General features: G+C 40.9%; 1 protein-coding gene across 1 annotated transcript in view; it reads left to right on the forward strand.

Annotated features, from left to right (window-relative positions):
* The window catches only part of VPS8 (VPS8 subunit of CORVET complex), a 261,296-nt gene that overhangs the window by 180,800 nt on the left and 63,081 nt on the right, over positions 1-17,415 (forward strand). The window contains exons 39-42 of the mRNA XM_058662177.1: positions 7,420-7,501; positions 8,616-8,698; positions 14,548-14,628; positions 16,342-16,511. Of these exons, the coding sequence (XP_058518160.1) occupies positions 7,420-7,501; positions 8,616-8,698; positions 14,548-14,628; positions 16,342-16,511 (416 nt within the window). The remainder of the gene's footprint in view (positions 1-7,419; positions 7,502-8,615; positions 8,699-14,547; positions 14,629-16,341; positions 16,512-17,415) is intronic.

A 17,415-nucleotide genomic window follows, 5' to 3' on the forward strand; every position in this document is an offset into this window, starting at 1 on the left:
GAGATTTTGTAGAGCTGGTTTTGTGCTGGCATATTCTTCTAATTTCTCTTTGCTGTGGAAGTATTTGATTTCGTTCTCAAATACGAATGAGATCTTTGCTGGGTACAATAGTCTTGGTTGACAGTTGTTCTGATTCAGGATTTGGAAGATCTTTGTCCATTCTCTTCTTGCTTGTAAGGTCTCTTCAGAAAAGTCAGCCGTGATCCTGATTGGTTTTCCCCGGTATGTGATCTTTTCTCTGCTTCGTACTTGTCTCAGGATTCTTTCTTTGTCTTCGTTGGAGTGGAACTTGAGCACCATATGTCTGGGTGAAGATCGCTTTGGGTCATATCTGCTGGGAGTCCTCTGACCGTCCTGGATTTGAGCTGGATTCATGTTCCAAGTGTTTTGAAAGTTTTCCTGTATAATTTCGTCGAGCACCATTTGCATTCCTGATTCTTTTTCCGCTCCTTCAGGAAGGCCAATAATCCTAATATTTGATTTTCTGAGGTTGTCTTTCATTTCTTGTATGGTCTTATTGGCTTTGTTCAGACTTGTCTCCAGCTGTTTAATGAACTGGATGTGTTCGTTTTGTGTGTCTTCCATTTCAGAGATCCTCTCTTCTGCTGTATTTGTTCTGTTGGTTAGGCTCTCAATTTTGTGCTCTAAGTCAAGGATTTTACTTTTCATTTGTTGTATTTCTGAGGCTATGTGGTTCTTGAATTCCTTGAAGTCCTCCCAATTCTTCTCATTGTCTCTGACATATTTTAACATTATTTTTTTGAATTCCTTGTCTGGTAGATCTTCTATGTCTTCAGCTCGCATCTCTGAAATAGACATTGGCTTTTGATCCTTTATTGGTAGGGTGTTGGCACTCTCATCTGGATCATTACCTTTTCTGGTATTTCTTCCTATTGTGTTAGTGTTTCTTTTTTGAGAGACCTAGGCACCAGTGTGCTGAGGGGTCTCCAAGCACTATCCTGTAGAGATCGGAGTCTGCAGGCGTGGAGTAGCAGGGTGTGGGATTTTTCAAGGCACTTTTGGTGCGTCTCCAGAACACTGGACCTCAGGGCGCCACTTCCAGGGCCCAGAGGATTCAAAGCGCACTCTCAGCTGGTCCCCTACAGGTATGCTACCACAGGGTGTGGGGGAGTGAAGGCACTCTCTGTGCGCGCCCCCTGTGCACTGGATCACAGGGCTTGGAGCAAGGGACTGTAGGGCGTGGGGTGTTCCAGGTGCTGTCTGGAAACGCCTCCTGCGCAGGCCCGCCCACCCCAGCACTTGCAGGGGACCGACCGCCCCGGCGCTAGCAGGGAACTGCCCAGCCCAGAGGCGTGCTTGGGTTCCTGTGGGATAGCACCGCCCAGCTGAGTGCCACACCGCAAAGGCACAGGGGAGTATCCAGTGTGCCTTTTGCCTTTCTCCCAGACACAGTTTTGGCAGTTTCAAGGCACTCGCCCTGTGTCTCTAGAGGCTGGAGTCTGGGGGGGGGGGGGAGGGGCGGGGAGACGAGCACCAATTGTGTTCAGGCTCTGTCCGTGCCCCTGGGGGGCCAACTCCCGAAGCCTCCAACCCACCACTGTCTCCACCCAACTCACTCAAACCTCAGGTTCTTGCAGTCTGCCTCTTCCTCTGGTGGGAATCCTGGCCGCCGGTGCGTCTCCCGACTGCTGCGTCCGTTGCTGGTCTCCGCGGGTCGCGATGGAGCCTGGAGGCTGCGGCTGGTGCAGGTCCCGGGGGTTGGCGACCAGGGTGGGCAGATGCCAGCGGGTCCCGGTGATTCAGGGTCCTGGTGTCCGCAGCGGGGCAGGTCCTGGCGAGTCCTGGTGACCAGGGTGAGCAGATGCCAGCGGGTCCCAATCACCGCCGGTCCTCATGGCCACAGCGTCTGCGGGTCAGTCTTTGGGTGCGTCGGCGGCTTTCAGCATCTGCACTCAGAGGTGACTCAGCAGGTCAGGAGCGGAAAGTCGTCTTCCCTGTCCTTTGCTTTGTTTTTCCCTAGTTGCTCTTCCGAGTTGTGTGGATTTTTTTGGCTCCACACTGTCCAGGGAACTTCACGTTCTTCTCCCTGTAGTTCTATGCTGCTCCACTTACGCTTTTGTCGCGTTCTAGCCCTCTCTGTCTGTGAGCTCTCTCACAGTCTTCCTCCTATGTCGGCCATCTTGCGAGTCCTCGATACAAAGAACCCTTGTTAAGGTTTTTAATGCTTTTTTGTATATAATTCTCACAGTTGCTTAATCTACATTTAAATAGGTGCATCCTGGGCTCAGTAACAGTCATTCTACCATGCTTTTTACATTTCTAAATTTTAATTTTTATTCCTGTTGGGATAAGCTGGCTGTATTTGGACATGGTTATATGATATTCTGATAGAGAAACAGAAAAGCAGACTTATTAGAGCCATATTTATATACGTTTAGCGCTAAGCTTTTTAAAAATGTTTGGCCTTTCTAGCTCCTCTCTCATACTTTGAAAGACGTAACTAGAAGAAAAATGTATTTTGTTTATTCTTTAAATATTTTATTTATGTGAAATGCAGAGATACAGAGAGAGAAAAGGAGAGAGATCTATGCTGTTTGCTCCTCAAATGGCCACAATGGCTGGAGCTGGACCTGGTCAAAGCCAGGAGCCAGGAGCTTCTGGGTATGCCACGTGGGTGCAGGATTCCAAACACTTGGGCCATCTCCTCCACTGCTTTCTCAGGAGCATTAGCAGGGAGCTGGATCAGAAGTAGAGCAGTTAGAGCTCAAACTGGTGCCCACATGGGGCGCCAACACAACAGATGGTGACAGCTTAATTTGCTGTGCCACAGCACTGTCCACAAGAAAGGTTTTATAAATATAGCAATTAAGGTTTATATAAGCTGTAACTTGTTCAGTCTCAGACATTCACAATGGATTGAAATATATAAAATACTTATCTCCACAGCTCTAGTATTTCATTTTGATTTCTATTTGCATTTGATTTCTTCTGCATCACTCAATTAGACACAAGAGTTTTGTTTTGACTTGGCAAAACAAAAATATTACTTTTGTCAAGAAAAAAACAATGTATCTGATTTGAATGTGTTTTAATAAAGATGTTAACTGTTAGACCTTTTGCTGTCCTTTGGAAATTTCCGCTTTTCTAAGAGTAAGTCTTCATCTAACTCTATATAAAAGGAGGCTACAAAACATTTATGGCCAATGTAAATGTTTAAAAATCTATGTGCAGATTTCGGGGTTCTTTATACCCAAAAATGAACTTTATCTTTTAACCCCATTTTCTCTGAACTGTTTGAAGTACCCTGCTAAGAAAAGTCTTACCTTTGTTGCTGACCCCAGATCCTTTGAGGTCAAATCAAAATTGACAAAATTGCAAATCAAAATTGACAAGAGGCTGATATGCATCCCAGACAAGGTTAATCAGGTCTAAAACACAAGGGAACCATCATGATAGGAAGGGATGCTGGGGATAAGCTGTCTCATGGAGCTGATTGGGAGCTTTCCTTGGGTTGCTGAGGTGTGGTAGTCCTTCCTATCCCTCTGCCCCAGCATGTGGCACTGTAACTTTCATCTGCAGCCAGCCTAGGCTTCTAGCTCCCCTCCGCCCCACAGAACACTTCTGCTTATGCACAACTTGACCTTCTATGTAGGGGCTGTATTGTCTTGGCAGACAAGCTCAAAAAGGTGGTATTAATTCACTGCCATCTCCAAGAGGGTCATGTTTGGTGATACTGGGCTATTCTTGGCCAGAGTGCAGCTGAGAAACGTCCCAAGCAGGGCCGTGGAGGCTGCTTGCTGCTGATTGATGGAGAAGTATTCATGGATTAGGAGATGGTTCTGTATCAGGTCAGGAGGGCTTGGTCGAGTCCCATTTCTCTTCTGTCTTACATATAAGGGAAGTCTGTTACTCCCTCTCTTACACACAGACACACGCCTCTCCTTCCTCCAACAGCTGGTTTCTTCTGTTTTACTCTGAACCAAGTAAATAATGACAAAATATATGTATGTTCATTGTTATGTAAATACTACTTAGTGATGGTACTAAAGTCAAACATAAAGTGTTGTGGGATTTTGGTGATTGATTGCTTTGTTTTTCATTTGTTAGTTTTGTTTGTTTTATATTGGAGGAAATGAGAACAAGAGCTATTGCCCCATTCCCTGTAGCAGTCAGGAAATGTAAAATATCTGAGAAGTTTGATAATGAATTACCTTAATATCTCCCACCAAAAGTTCCATCAGGATGATTTAACATCATGGAGTATGTCCGTATGTTTGACCTCAGGAAGTTGTTGGTCCTTTCCCGAACAGAATCTCTACCACTTCTACCTCTCGTTGTCCCTGTTACACTGCTACCCCAGTGTGCAGCCCTAATGGCACCAGAATCTGTGGCTTTGCTGTGGTTGTAATTCCCTGAGAGCAGACTGTTACACAACAAGAGAAAGTGATTCAGGTCCAGTTGTGCCGCTCTCTCTCTGGAGAGGATTATCCTTGAGTCCTGCATACTCATCATAGCTCATGGATTTTAGAGCTGTCCAGGTTAAAATGTTAAGCCTCAGTAATAAAGAGTTGAGACAATAATGTTTTTTACTACATAGTTAGGATTCCTGTGGATACTTCCTGAGTGAACACCACTATTTTAGCATGTGAACACAGCCCATGCTTGTGAACACAACCTCTACAACCATGCTTCCTTCAATCTACCTTTTATAAATCAAGAATAAAGTTTCCTTAAAAAAAAGGTAATTCTTTTAAATTGTCTTGATTAAACAAGAAAATTTAAAAATCAAGCTTCTAAACATAATACATTTAAAAAATAGAGTTAAAAATTGGATGTGCCAGAATCCAGTGCAGTAGCCTAGTGGCTAAAGTCCTCGCCTTGCACATGCCAAGATCCCATTAGGGCACTGGTTCATATTCCAGGGGCCCCGCTTCCCATCCAGCTCCCTGCTTGTGGCCTAGAAAAGCAGTTGAAGACGGCCCAAAGCTTTGGGATGCTGCACCTGAATGGGAGACCCGGAAGAGGTTCCTGGCTCTTGGCTTTGGATTGGCTCAGCTCCAGCCATTGCGGTCTCTTAGAGAGTGATTCATCAAACAGAAGATCTTCCTCTCTGTCTCTCCTTCTCTCTGTATGTCTGACTTTCCAATAAAAATAATGAAAAGAAGTTATTAAGAAAATTGGATATGCTGTACACAATTAGAAAGTCATTAAATGCATAAAAATACATTATTGTAAAAAGAAGTTAAGGTAGCTAAAAGGTAACTTATGTGCAACTACTTAAAAACAAATACAATAATGTTGGAGCTTTTAATTGATTGGGATGATACTCTGCTGGCTCTGTCTTCAGACCAGAGAGGGTATACCTAAGAAGCCGTTGAACTTGACTGGACAATAAGATGCTGGACTCTATGTTTGGTATATGCTTGCAATGGGGGAATCTCAACTGAACTTGAACTGTGGTTATGCAACAAGGTGGAGGAATCCACCATGGTGGGAGGGTTTGGGGAGGGATGGGGAGAATCCAAGTACCTATGAAACTGTGTTACATAATACAATGTAATTAATGAATTTAAAATAATAAATAAATTTAAAAAAAACAAATACAATGTAATAATATTGAAATTTTATGAATATTGGATGAAATAAATTAAAAATTCAGTAACATACAGTTTCAATAGCAAAGAATCACAAGTATAAGGCTTAACAAATAATTCAGTAACTTAAGAAGATACACAGAAAGCATAAAATCTTCCATACTGAGGTTTCCCAAATCTTTACCTCGGAGGGGAGTAGATAGCAGCTCTTAGTAGACGGTCACCCAGGGGAGAGTTGGCTGCTCTCAGTCTGTCTCCTTGGCCTTAAACCACTCCCATATTTCATTGCTCTGTGGGGTAACACTCTTCTGTACATAACCGTTCTTCCTGCTCAGTGAATCCTGGCTTCCCTTGGTGCCTTCTGGATATTCACGGTGACAGGTCCCTTCTAAAATGCTAGTTTAGGTCATTTGTAAATCATTATTCAAACATTAAAATGCACTAATTTGATTTTCATAATAAGGCTTTTTTTGGAAGACTACAGAATCTGGAATCCAGAAAGCTAATTTATTGAAGTATAATATTTGGTCAGTTAGGTAGTTTCTCTAAGCCTTGATTAATAAGTGACTGACAATGATTCCTACTCTATAAGGTTATTGTAAGATTTAAATGAAAAAGGATATCTAAAACATTGAGTACCTAACACGATAGGAGTATAACCAAATGGTAACTCTGTTTATCTTTTGCATGGTTGGTGATTTTCATTGTGTTAATGTTAATTGCCACTCTTCAATCTATGATGACTTAGTAAATATAAAATAATGCTTAAGGGGCCAGCCTTTGGTGTAGCTGACTAAGATGTCACCCGTAGTGCTGACGTACCATATGAGTACCAGTTTGAGTCCTGGCTGCTTTGCTTTTGATCCATCTCCTAGCTTTTGCACCTGGGAAAGCAGCAAAAGATGGCCCAGCTACTTGGCCGCTTGTACCTATGTAGGAGACCTGGGTGAAGCTCCTAGTATAAGCCTTGTCCAACCCCAGCTACTATATACACTTGGGAAGTGAACCAGCAAATAAGATAGTTTCCCACTCCCTTCCTATGTCCCTATCTGTCTCCTTTCTCTCTTGTCCCTGTAGCTCTGTCTTTCAAATAAATAAATACATCTTTTATAAAATGTTTACTATAGGAAAATTACTGTATCACCTTTATTAATTTTTCTTGCTTGATGTAACAGTAGAAAACCATGGGGGAGGACAGCGTGGGAGTTGTTTATATCTTCCTTGCAGTGATGCACAAGGTCCTTTGGACTGTGTCAGTGATCCATTCATATCGGCATAGACAGGACCTAGCAGGAAGCCCTGGCTGCTCTGCTCTTGCCCTCTCCTGAGACATGAGGTTGTAGGTCCATGGTCTCCAGTGGCTTCCCTTTGGTGTCATTATGTTTCCCAAGCCTGCACGGTGAAGATATCTGTTGGAGCTGTGGTGCTTACTTCCTGTTATCTTTTTTCCCAAATGTTTCCTGTTTTTGTACATACATGCGATTCAGCTTGGATAACACTGTGCCAATGATAGTCTCTCTTTTTTTTTATTAAAGATTTATTTATTTGTCTGAAAGGCAGAGTGATAGGAAGGGAGAGGAACAGGGAGTAGTCTTCCCTTGGTTAATTCACTCCCCAAAAGGCTGCAGGCAAGTAGGCTCAGAACTCCAGCCAGGTCTCCCACATGGGGCTGGGCTCCAAGGATTTGGACCATCTTCCATTGTTTTCTCAGGAATGTTAGCAGGAAGCTGGATGGGACTCAAACTGGCCCTTGGTTATGGGCTGCTGGCTTCGCACACAACAACTTAAACTGCTGTACCACAACACTCACCCAGGTATTTATTCTTAAAAATCACAGAGCATTTGCTTTCCTCTGACATCACAGGCACTGTGGTTTCCGTTGTTGGAGGCAATGATGGCCCCTCAGAAGCTGACCAGTCCCACTGCCCCTCCTCTACATGCCGAAGGTAAGGTCAGAACCTAAGTGAGTGAGCTGCCTGGGTCTTCAATGCAGCTTTTACTCATACAAGCCTTCATTATGGTGTCTTTCCCAAGTCATGTTCATACTGTTTTCTTAATGAAACTAGGTTACAGTGATGACTTCATCTTTTAGGTTTGACTCTGTCTGCCATGTCACCAATACACTTGAATAACAGTAGTAATTGCAGCTTATCAACAGTTATTTTAAAAGAATAAGCTGGCTTTGGTTATGTAAGTTTTCCAGAAGAAATTTAAAGCCACTATTTCTCCCTGACTTACAATAAAAGCTATAAGGACTCCTATTTTAAAGTAACCTTATTTAAGTCTTGTTTTTTCAGTTTTTAACAAGTTGACTACAGGTCAGAGATACAGTCTTAGAATATAGTGATATTCTTTCCCCCAGCCTCTCTCCATCTCCCATCTCCCTTCTGCCTTCTCCCCTTCACTTTTAAGATAACAGATCTTTAATTTACAATGCAATAAAACGCTTGATGCTCCAGTATATAAAGGGTTCAGCAGATAGAAAGCAGAAAGATTAGCTTAGTAAAAATGTGGCAGTGGCCATAAATAATAATAAAACAGAAAAATGCTGTTTCAAACATAGAGGATAAATTCTAAATTTCAGAGTAATCACAGGTCATTAAAACTAAAGTAATGTAACATTCTTCCAAATTAGTTTGAGAGCATAAAAGTTTTACAAAATCCTTAGCTCTCACGTATCAGAGAGAAGACATAGTATTTGTCTTTCTGGGTCTGGTTTATTTCACTGAATATGATATCCTCCAGCTGTGTTCATTTTTCTGCAAATAATAGATTCTCATTCTTTTTAATAGCTGAGTAATATTCCACTGTGTGTCTGTGTCACATTTTCTGTATCCATTCATTTGATAATGAATACCTTGGTTGAGTCCATATTTTGGCTGTTATGAATAGTGCTGCTATAAGCATGTTTGTGCAGGTAACTCTTAGATACAATGTGTTTTTGTCTTTTAGATATGTGCCTAGAAATGGAAGTGCTAGATCATATAACAACTGTATTTCTAATTTTTAAGAAATCTCCATTCTGTTTTAAATTAACCTTGTTAACAATTCTTGTGACAGCTCTGAAATCCTTGACCATGCAAGTCCTAAACAGTATGGCAGCTTTTATTGCCCTTCCATCAATCCTGCAAAGAATCTTACAGGTGAGTTCAAAGGAGGAAATTACATACGTGTTGATTGGTTTGAACTGATGTTTTAGCTATGTATAAGTAGCAAATTGAATGAGTGTTTTTGTTGAGTCTTAAGCATTGTGCAGTTAGTTTTTGACATTAGCTAAATGTTTAACTTAGGTTCCTCTTCCTTGAATCTGGTCTGTCACTCCTTTGGTATAATTTGCCTGCTACAAGCATGTGACCGTCTGTGAAGGTGGGCAGCCTTCAGGTTTTCACTGTCACTTTGGGATTCAGATACATACACTTGCTGTTGGTGTGCTGACCAGGAAACAATGATCACTCATTTCCAATGGACTATGCCTTTTTGATCAAAACTACAAGCAAAAGATTGATTTAATGGCGTCACCTCTGAATCACTGACTGTTAGGTTTTCTCGGTCATCCTAAAACTGTTTTTATATTCAAGACTCTTCTCTAGATGGCTGACTTTGTGTCCACAACCTTTGTAGGAAATGTCATTCCAATATGCTTTATTCAGCAAAAAGAAAAAAAAAAGGCCAAAATCTTCCTAACTTCATAAAAATACTCTGAAGATGTATATTTAGAAAAATCTGTGAGCATCCTTGGGGAAACAGCAATAACTATACTTAGGAATCATTTTGTCTTCCTTTACCTTATGCAGTGTAGACACATGCACGCACACAAAATCAAATAGCAAGCCATTGGTCTTTTTAAGTTTAAAAATGTTTTGGTCTGATTGGGAATGTCCAAAGAGGCTCTCCTCTAAGGCCTGCCAACTTCTTTCTCATCTGGTTGCAAGCTGCTGGGCCTTTGCTGATAAAGATGAGTGCTTCAGTAGTCTTTCTCATCACATCATACACTGTCATTAAACGATGTATTTTTAGACTTGTCTCATTTGATCCTTAATACTATCACTTGCTCAGTAATTATTTGATTTAAACTACTTGGAACCATCTTAAAATACATTAATCATCACATTTTTAATTATATGTAAAGTAACATCTCCATAAAGTTCGCATTAGCAACTAAATTAGAAAAAAACAAACTCCTAAAATAAAAGTGAGTTGTCTATTTATATTAATCTTTAACCACACATTATGATGCATACTTTTTTTAAATGATTTTTTAAAATTATTTGAAAATCAGAGTTACAGAGCAAGAGAGAGACAGAGATCTTCTGTATGCTGGTTCACTCCCCCAGATGACTGTGTTGTGGGAGCTAGGGCAGACCAGGAACTTCTGAGACTTCCAAATGGGTAGCAAGGGCCCAGGAATTTGGCCGTCTTCTGCTGCTTTTCCTACGCCATTATCAGGGAGCGTGGAGCTGGATTGGAAGTGCAGGTGGAGCAGTTGAACATGTACTGGTGCTGTTTTGGATACCAGCGTTTGTAGGAGGTGGTTTTAGTTGCTATGCCACAGTGTCAGCCCTGAGACACATAGATTTGGACTAAAACCTGCTTCTCAGTTCATAAAAAGCATTTTTTTTTAAATTCTGTGTTTCAATTTGTGATATATTTTTGTGATGAAATAGTGCTTCAAAATCATGAGACATGAACTACTGATATGCTCTGAGCTTTAGCTCAGCCTGTTGTCACAAACTGCCTTCAACTGGGTTGCTTAAACAATATTTCTTTCTTTTTTTTAGATTTATTTATGTATCTTGATGAGTTTTACATAGTTAATTATGGTGAAAAGGATTAAGGGCAACAACATTTATTTCTTGCAGTTGTGTAATAGTATGCCATTGTGGTTGGGTGTTAGTGGAGGCCCTCTTCCTGATTCGCAGAGGGCTGCCTTTTTGCTGAGTCCTGCAGGAGAGTGGGAAGGATGTGGGGAGGGGGCGGGAGCAGCAGGCTCTCTCTGTCTTCATAGAGGACTACTGGTCCACACCAAGAGGACTTTACTATCCTGACCTCATTACCTCACAAAGGTCTCATCTCCAAGTGACCTGCTAATGGGGATTAAGGCTCTGGTGTATGAATTTAAAGAGGAGGCATGGAGAGGACACAGACATGAGGTCCATAGCACATTACAGCATGGGTGATCTCTAAATGCTGAATGAAAGAAGTAAAAAAAAAAAAAAAAAAAAAAAAGAATACCTGTTCTGTAGTCCCATCTATCTGAAATTCTAGAAAATGCAAAGCCATCTGTAAAAATCAAAAGCAGAATGGTGATTGTTTGGGGACAAGGTGGAAGGATGCAGGTTCAGGGCGGGAATGTGGAGTGATCACTATAGGATGTGATGTTTAAGTGTATATCTTGAATTTGGGATTAATTTTACAGGTGTATACATTTATTGCAACATACAACATTGTAGTCAATAAGACCTTTATAAAGCTTTTGTTTTTAAATCGGGTATGGAACTAAAGTTAAGCCTCTAAATATAGATTTTTCTGCCTTACCAGTCCCTTCATTAGAATATAGGTGTTAAAATGGTATGTATTTTGGAACACACACATCGATGTATTAGGGATCAAAAAAAAAAAAAAAAAAGGAAAGGCAGAGAGTAGCAACTTAGCTATTAGCAAAGCAGTGGAAACTCTTAATACTGACAAGAACTTGTGGAGTCTGCCCTCCCAGAAAGGTGAGAGCTGAGAACTTAGAGGTGTGAGTTTGTTTCAAGGCTGTTTATGAGTTGCTAGGCCCCCAAGTCCCTTTCCTACTGTCCCAGGGTGTTATGCTAGCTACCCACAAGGGAAATCATTATCTCATAGCAGGTTCTAGACTCAGGGACACCAGATGTGATGGCAGGGAGTGAGGTACTGTGCACCTCCCCCCTCTCCCAGAGGCAGTCAGGTCCTCTGCTCTGGTCCCCATCTTTGCAAGAAGGAGATGAGAAGTTGTTCTTCTTGAGACACTGGATGATTTCAGAAAAGCAAAACATGGACATATCAGATGCTTTAGCTTTTGCTAAGTTAAAAAGGCGGGCTGGTTTCATTCTTCCATGCCATCGAGATCTTTCATTTTTTTATGTTATTACTATTAATAAATAGAACAGTATTAGGTTTATAGAAAAAATGCGCAAAACCACAGAGGATACTCACTTATCCCTTCTGCCTTCCCCACAGTTTCGCCTTGTGTAAGCATCTTGTACTATGGTACATTTGTTACAGTGAGTTACATCATGTCATGTACCCACCATCACAGCATCAGGCCACAGAAATCCACCTTACTCCACCAGTTCATCCTCCCTCCCCCATTCCTGGCAGCCATGATTTTTGAAACCTGTCCTTTTTAGGCTGATTTTTTTTCACTTAGCATATACAAGTAAGGTTGTTCTGTCTTAGTGGCTTGTTAACTCGTTTACTTGTATCATTGAATAATATTCTGTTATTTGGATGTGTCACAGTTTATCTCTCCATTTGCCGATTAGAGAATATGCAAGTTTTGGCAATTTTCAGTAAAGCTACTATAACATTCATATATAGTTTTTTCTATAGATATAAATTTTCAATTCATTTGGGTTAAATGCTGAGTGGAATTACTAGATTAAATGCTGAGTAGAATTACTAGGACTGTGTTTGTCTTTGTGAGACATTGTCAAAGTGTCTTTCTGAATTCATGTATTATTTTGCATTTTGACTAACAATGAGTAAGAGTTTCTGTTGCTCCAACTCCTTGCCAGTATTTGATATTGCTAATGTTTTGTGTTTTAGACATTTAAGTAGACATGTTGTGGTCTCCTCATTATTTTAATTTATAGTTCTCTAGTGACATGACGCTGACCTTATGTGGGAAATCCAAAAGAAGTTCCTGGCTCCTAGCTTTGTTCTGACTCAGCGCTGGCTATTGCAGCTATTTGGGAAGTGAACCAGTGTGTAGAAGATCGATCTCTCTCTCTCTCTCTCTCTCTCTCTTTCTTTCTTTCTCTAGCTCTATCTTTCAAATAAATAAATAAACTTTAACAAAAGATGCTCATTCAATTGAAAATAATGATTTTTCAGAAGTAAGGTTCACATAAGATGTTCTCAAAGTTCTTTTTATCTCTGCATGCTTATTCTAACTGGTGCGTAGGATATGGATTGTACAGGCTTCTTTAATGAATCTTAGGTGATATGTGAGAGAGTGTTTTTTTGTTTTCGTTTTTGTTTTAAGATTTATTCATTTTTATTGCAAAGGCAGACACACAGAGAGGAGGAGAGACGGGGGAAGATCTTCCACCTGATGGTTCACTCCTCAAGTGACTGCAGTGGCTGGAGTTGAGCCATTGCAAAGCCAGGAGCCAGGAACTTCTTCTGGGTCTCCCACGTGGGTGCAGCTCCCAAATGGGCCATCCTCAACTGCTTTCCCAGGCCACAAGCAGGGAGCTGGATGGAAAGTGGGGCTGCCAGGATTAGAACCAGCACCCACATGAGATCCTGGTGCGTTCAAGGCGAGGGCTTTAACCTCTGTGTTATTGGTTGGGCCAAGTGAGAGTGTTTCTAATATAATTTTTGTTACTGATATCCTGTCTTCACTCTGGCGAAAGTAATTCTTGGCTTCTAAAAAGCTATTTATGACTTTGTTGCTGAGAAAGTTAAACAAATGCTTTATTTATGCTGCAGCTAAAGGCATCATTCCCATTTTTAAAAAGTGTTCAATTAGTAAAGATTTTGATTGTAAAACAAAATACACACATGACACAATAGGTGTTACAAAGCAACAGGAAACATTTGAAAAAAGCAAATGTATATAGGGTACTTAGGTGTACTTTTCTTTCAGTTTACAAACAAGCTAAAGAGCAAACACAGCAGTTCTTCATTGCTGAATAATCTAGCTGACATCTTTGGAAAATAGATGTGAAGAGCCAGTGGATTCTGTACCTGCTGTGCCAGAAGCCTCAAGCTTCCTTTTACATTCTATAATTTATTTGTTATCCCAGTAGGAGGTAGTTTTCACGATTTTCCTTTTAAATTATGTATGTTAAAGTGAAATGCACTGATATAAATAGAAAAATGACCTATAAAGCTATCTTATTTTTCCCAGAATTTAACCTTTTAAGACTTCTTTATTCTCCAAACCATCTTTGCCATAAACAAATGCCAGAACTATATTAGCTTATTGAATGCACATTTTATAGTAAATCTTATAATAGATTTCTTATAATAGGATACTGTACTATCTGTTGGCGCTTTACTGAGTAATAAAATGTGGTTATTAAGAGCTTAACCCAAAGCATAATTAAATGAAGATGAGAAACATCAACATAGATCTGCTTTTATGAAAAAAAATTAAAGTTATAAATGTGTATATGACCTGCATCATTCCTCTAGTAAAAGGCTGGTCTGAGACAAAAAAATAGTCTTAGCTATTCAAAGTGGCCTGCACATGTTTGACAGGTGTCTTCAGCTTCGTATGATCTCTGGCCATATAACAGAAAGTTAACATGTAACAGAAACTTAAGTGACCTAATCAAGCCCCAAACCTGTAAATATGTTAATTAGCCTATGAACTCAGAGTTTATGTGGACCTTGAATTTCTTCAGCCTAACCTCAGCAGCCAAGGGAACAGAGGAGCCCATGGCAGACGAGTTCAAAATATTCCAAATAAACTTAGAGTGCCGTAATCGTAGCAGTTGGAAACTGCACTACCCAACCTCCCAGAGCCATCATCAAACAACAAAAGACAAGCACATCTTGTGACTGTAGTGAGAGCTCAAGTAATTGGTTTCTTATCACCCTCATGTGAGACCTGGACTGTGTTCATGCCCCCTGTGATCTTGACCTGTGCAAGAAATTGGAGGCTGATCCAGTGAACAGGAACTGTGTGTGTATTGGTCTCTATATCTGTGCCTCTCAAATAAATGCATAAAATTAACAATGAGATTAAAATGCCAAGAATCATAACAATTATAATGTTTATAATTTTTTTTCTAATTAGGATCCAGTTTATGGAAAAGGAAAACTTGGAGAAATCCAGGGACTTATTCTGGGAATGTTAGATACCTTTAACTATGAGCAGGTAAGTAAGTTATTTGTTACATCTGTGTTTGTCCTAGGGACAGATCCTGACCATAAGCTAGCCAGAGTCAAGTCTATAGTCACCCAAGGCAAGGTTTTTTCAGAGACTCCCCAGCTAGATAACTGGACTCAAACCCTGGCCACAGAGAAAATCACAAGGTATGTAGTCTAGTCTTGGAGGCATGTATTGGGACTAGGCCTCCTCAGTTGCTGATGGCCTGGTAGCCTAGTGGCTAAAGTCCTCGCCTTGCACATGCCTGGATCCCATATGGATGCCAATTCTAATCCCAGTGGCCTCGCTTCCCATCCAGCTTCCTACTTGTGGCTTGGGAAAGCAGTTGAGGATGGCCTAAAGCCTTGGAATCCTGCATCCACGTGCCAGACCTAGAAGAAGCTCCTGACTCCTGGCTTTGGATCGGCGCTGTTCTGGCCATTGCAGTCACTTGGGCAGTGAATCAACGGACAGAAGATCTTTCTCTCTGTCTCTCCTTATCTCCGTAAATCTGACTTTCCAATAAAAATAAATCTGTTTTAAAAGTGCAAAATAGAATTAAATGAATATTCTTGTAAGCATTCTGAAACAGATTGTTGCCAGTAACCCAAAGCTACCATTAGTCTCTGTTTACTCAAATAATCCCTGTAACTTTCATTCTCAGTGAGGTACCTTGCTGTAAAGAATTTATTCCTTAGTAAATGTCAACATAACTCATGAGGCCACCTAGGGAAAGCACCACTGAGGCATGTTAGATGCAGTGTCTACTTTAAGAATCTAAGAAAAGAGAAAGAAAAATTGGAATGACACAGAGCTTTTTAACGTGTTGTCAGAATTGCTGTTGTGCTAAGCACAGCTCAGTGAAGCTTGATGGCCCTGCAGGCACAGATGCGAGGTTAGTGGAAGGCAAGCTGAGTGCAAGACAGGAAATGTTGCCCAGCCTCACAACTACAGAGGAGAAAAAGACAGCATGGACGGAAGGAATTAGAACTCAGAGTTCTTCTTGACAGATGTAGTTAAAGGCTGAGCTGGTCACATAGAAAGGAGAGTGTGCAGGACCAAGCCCTGTCTTCCCCTTTGGAATGAACAAAAAGAACCCAACTGCATATCCAAATGTTATCTGTGAATGCAAGCCTTAAAATGACTTAATGTGATAGCTATGAAAATGTCTTTATGTGACTTAATGACAAATGTCATAGCCTTGAGTAGATTCAAGTGGCTTATAATTGCTGATCAGGAAAATGTGATCTCCCTGCCCAAGGGAGATGAGCACTGAGTAATGGCCATTAGCTTTCCCAGTAAAGGTTATTTGAAACATTGCCATGAGTGTGGTTTCAATTTAAAAAAAATCAGGAATGCAGATTTAGCTTTGTTCTTTGTTACAACACTCTGAGTCATTCAGAGAGAAGTTATTGCATAAATGTAATATATACACCCGGTCTTATCTAGTCATTTGAAAGTCATCAATACTGAATTAAGCCACAGAATGGCAGAGCACACATTTCACAGTAGAAATTAGCGGCAGACTTGAGAGTCTTAATGTGTGCACTCGTCATTACTGTGCACATTAAGATTAACTGGGCTTGAGAGTTTGGGCGTTCCAGTGTGAGTTTCATCCATTTTATCCCTTTGAAAACCAAACAGGTGCTATTCCCCATTCATCTCCTCAATTTCTTTCGCTGTTAACCTTCTTGTCTTTGTTTCTCTTTTGGCCTTTCACAGACTCTACTGGAAACAACAACTAGCCTCTTAAACCAAGACCTCCATTGGTCACTGTGTAACCTGAGAGCTTCAGTCACCAGAGGACTGAATCCCAAACAGGACTACTGCTCTATATGCTTGCAGCAGTACAAGAGACGCCACGAGGTGGCTGATGAAATTATTGTCTTTAGGTAAGAGAGAAGAGATGAAACACGTGGTATTTGCACATGTATATCACCAGCAGGAATCAATGTGGATAGGATATATATCCCTAGTCCCGTTGTTCTATCAGTGTGTAACAGTGGCAAGTAGCTGCCTGCAGTGACCTTACATTTTCCCAGACGATGGAAGGGAGTAGAGGTTAGGGCACTCCAACAGGAAATAAATGCAGAGTGGTAAGAACTATGAAGAAACATAAAATGCTGGGCAAGCGGATGGAGGGATGAAGTGTTCTGGAGGAGACTGCAATTTTAAGAAAGCACAGTAAGGGTAGGCATCTCTGAGGAATGAGAGAGGTGGGAGGGAAGGTACTGAGAAGAGTTGGTATTTAGAATACATTCTAAAGGAAGGCCTGGTTTGCTCATATACCACACATAGGGAGTGTGGGGGGTGGTGAAAATTACATCTTTTTGCCTGAGCAACTGGTGGTGATCACCTTACCAAGAGTAACAGATGAAGGACCTGGAGAAATCAAGAGTTTATAATTTACAGATGTTAGATTTGGGATGACTGCTAGATAAGGATAAGAAGGATACCAGTTAGATAGATTTTTCTGGTCAGAATCAGGAGGCATGTTGAGACTGGAAATATTTAAGCCACAGTGCAAAGAACTGGTGTAGCACAGAAGGAAAGGGGCTGGTCTCAGAGTCAATATGGGCCATCCAGAATTTCCGAATAGTAGAGGCAATTTCATGTAGACTCTGGAACCAAATTTCAGGAGTTCATATCTTGAGATGCTAGCTTCAAGTCTCTGGGCAACTTATTTAGCATCTTCATATGTTGTCTCTCATCTACAAATCAAAATAATAACCTCCTAGGGTTTTGTAAAGATTTAATGAGATAAATTATGTAAGGTATATTATATGGTATCTGGAA

The sequence above is a fragment of the Ochotona princeps genome, chromosome 3, assembly GCF_030435755.1.
Source record: "Ochotona princeps isolate mOchPri1 chromosome 3, mOchPri1.hap1, whole genome shotgun sequence".
Taxonomy (NCBI): domain Eukaryota; kingdom Metazoa; phylum Chordata; class Mammalia; order Lagomorpha; family Ochotonidae; genus Ochotona; species Ochotona princeps.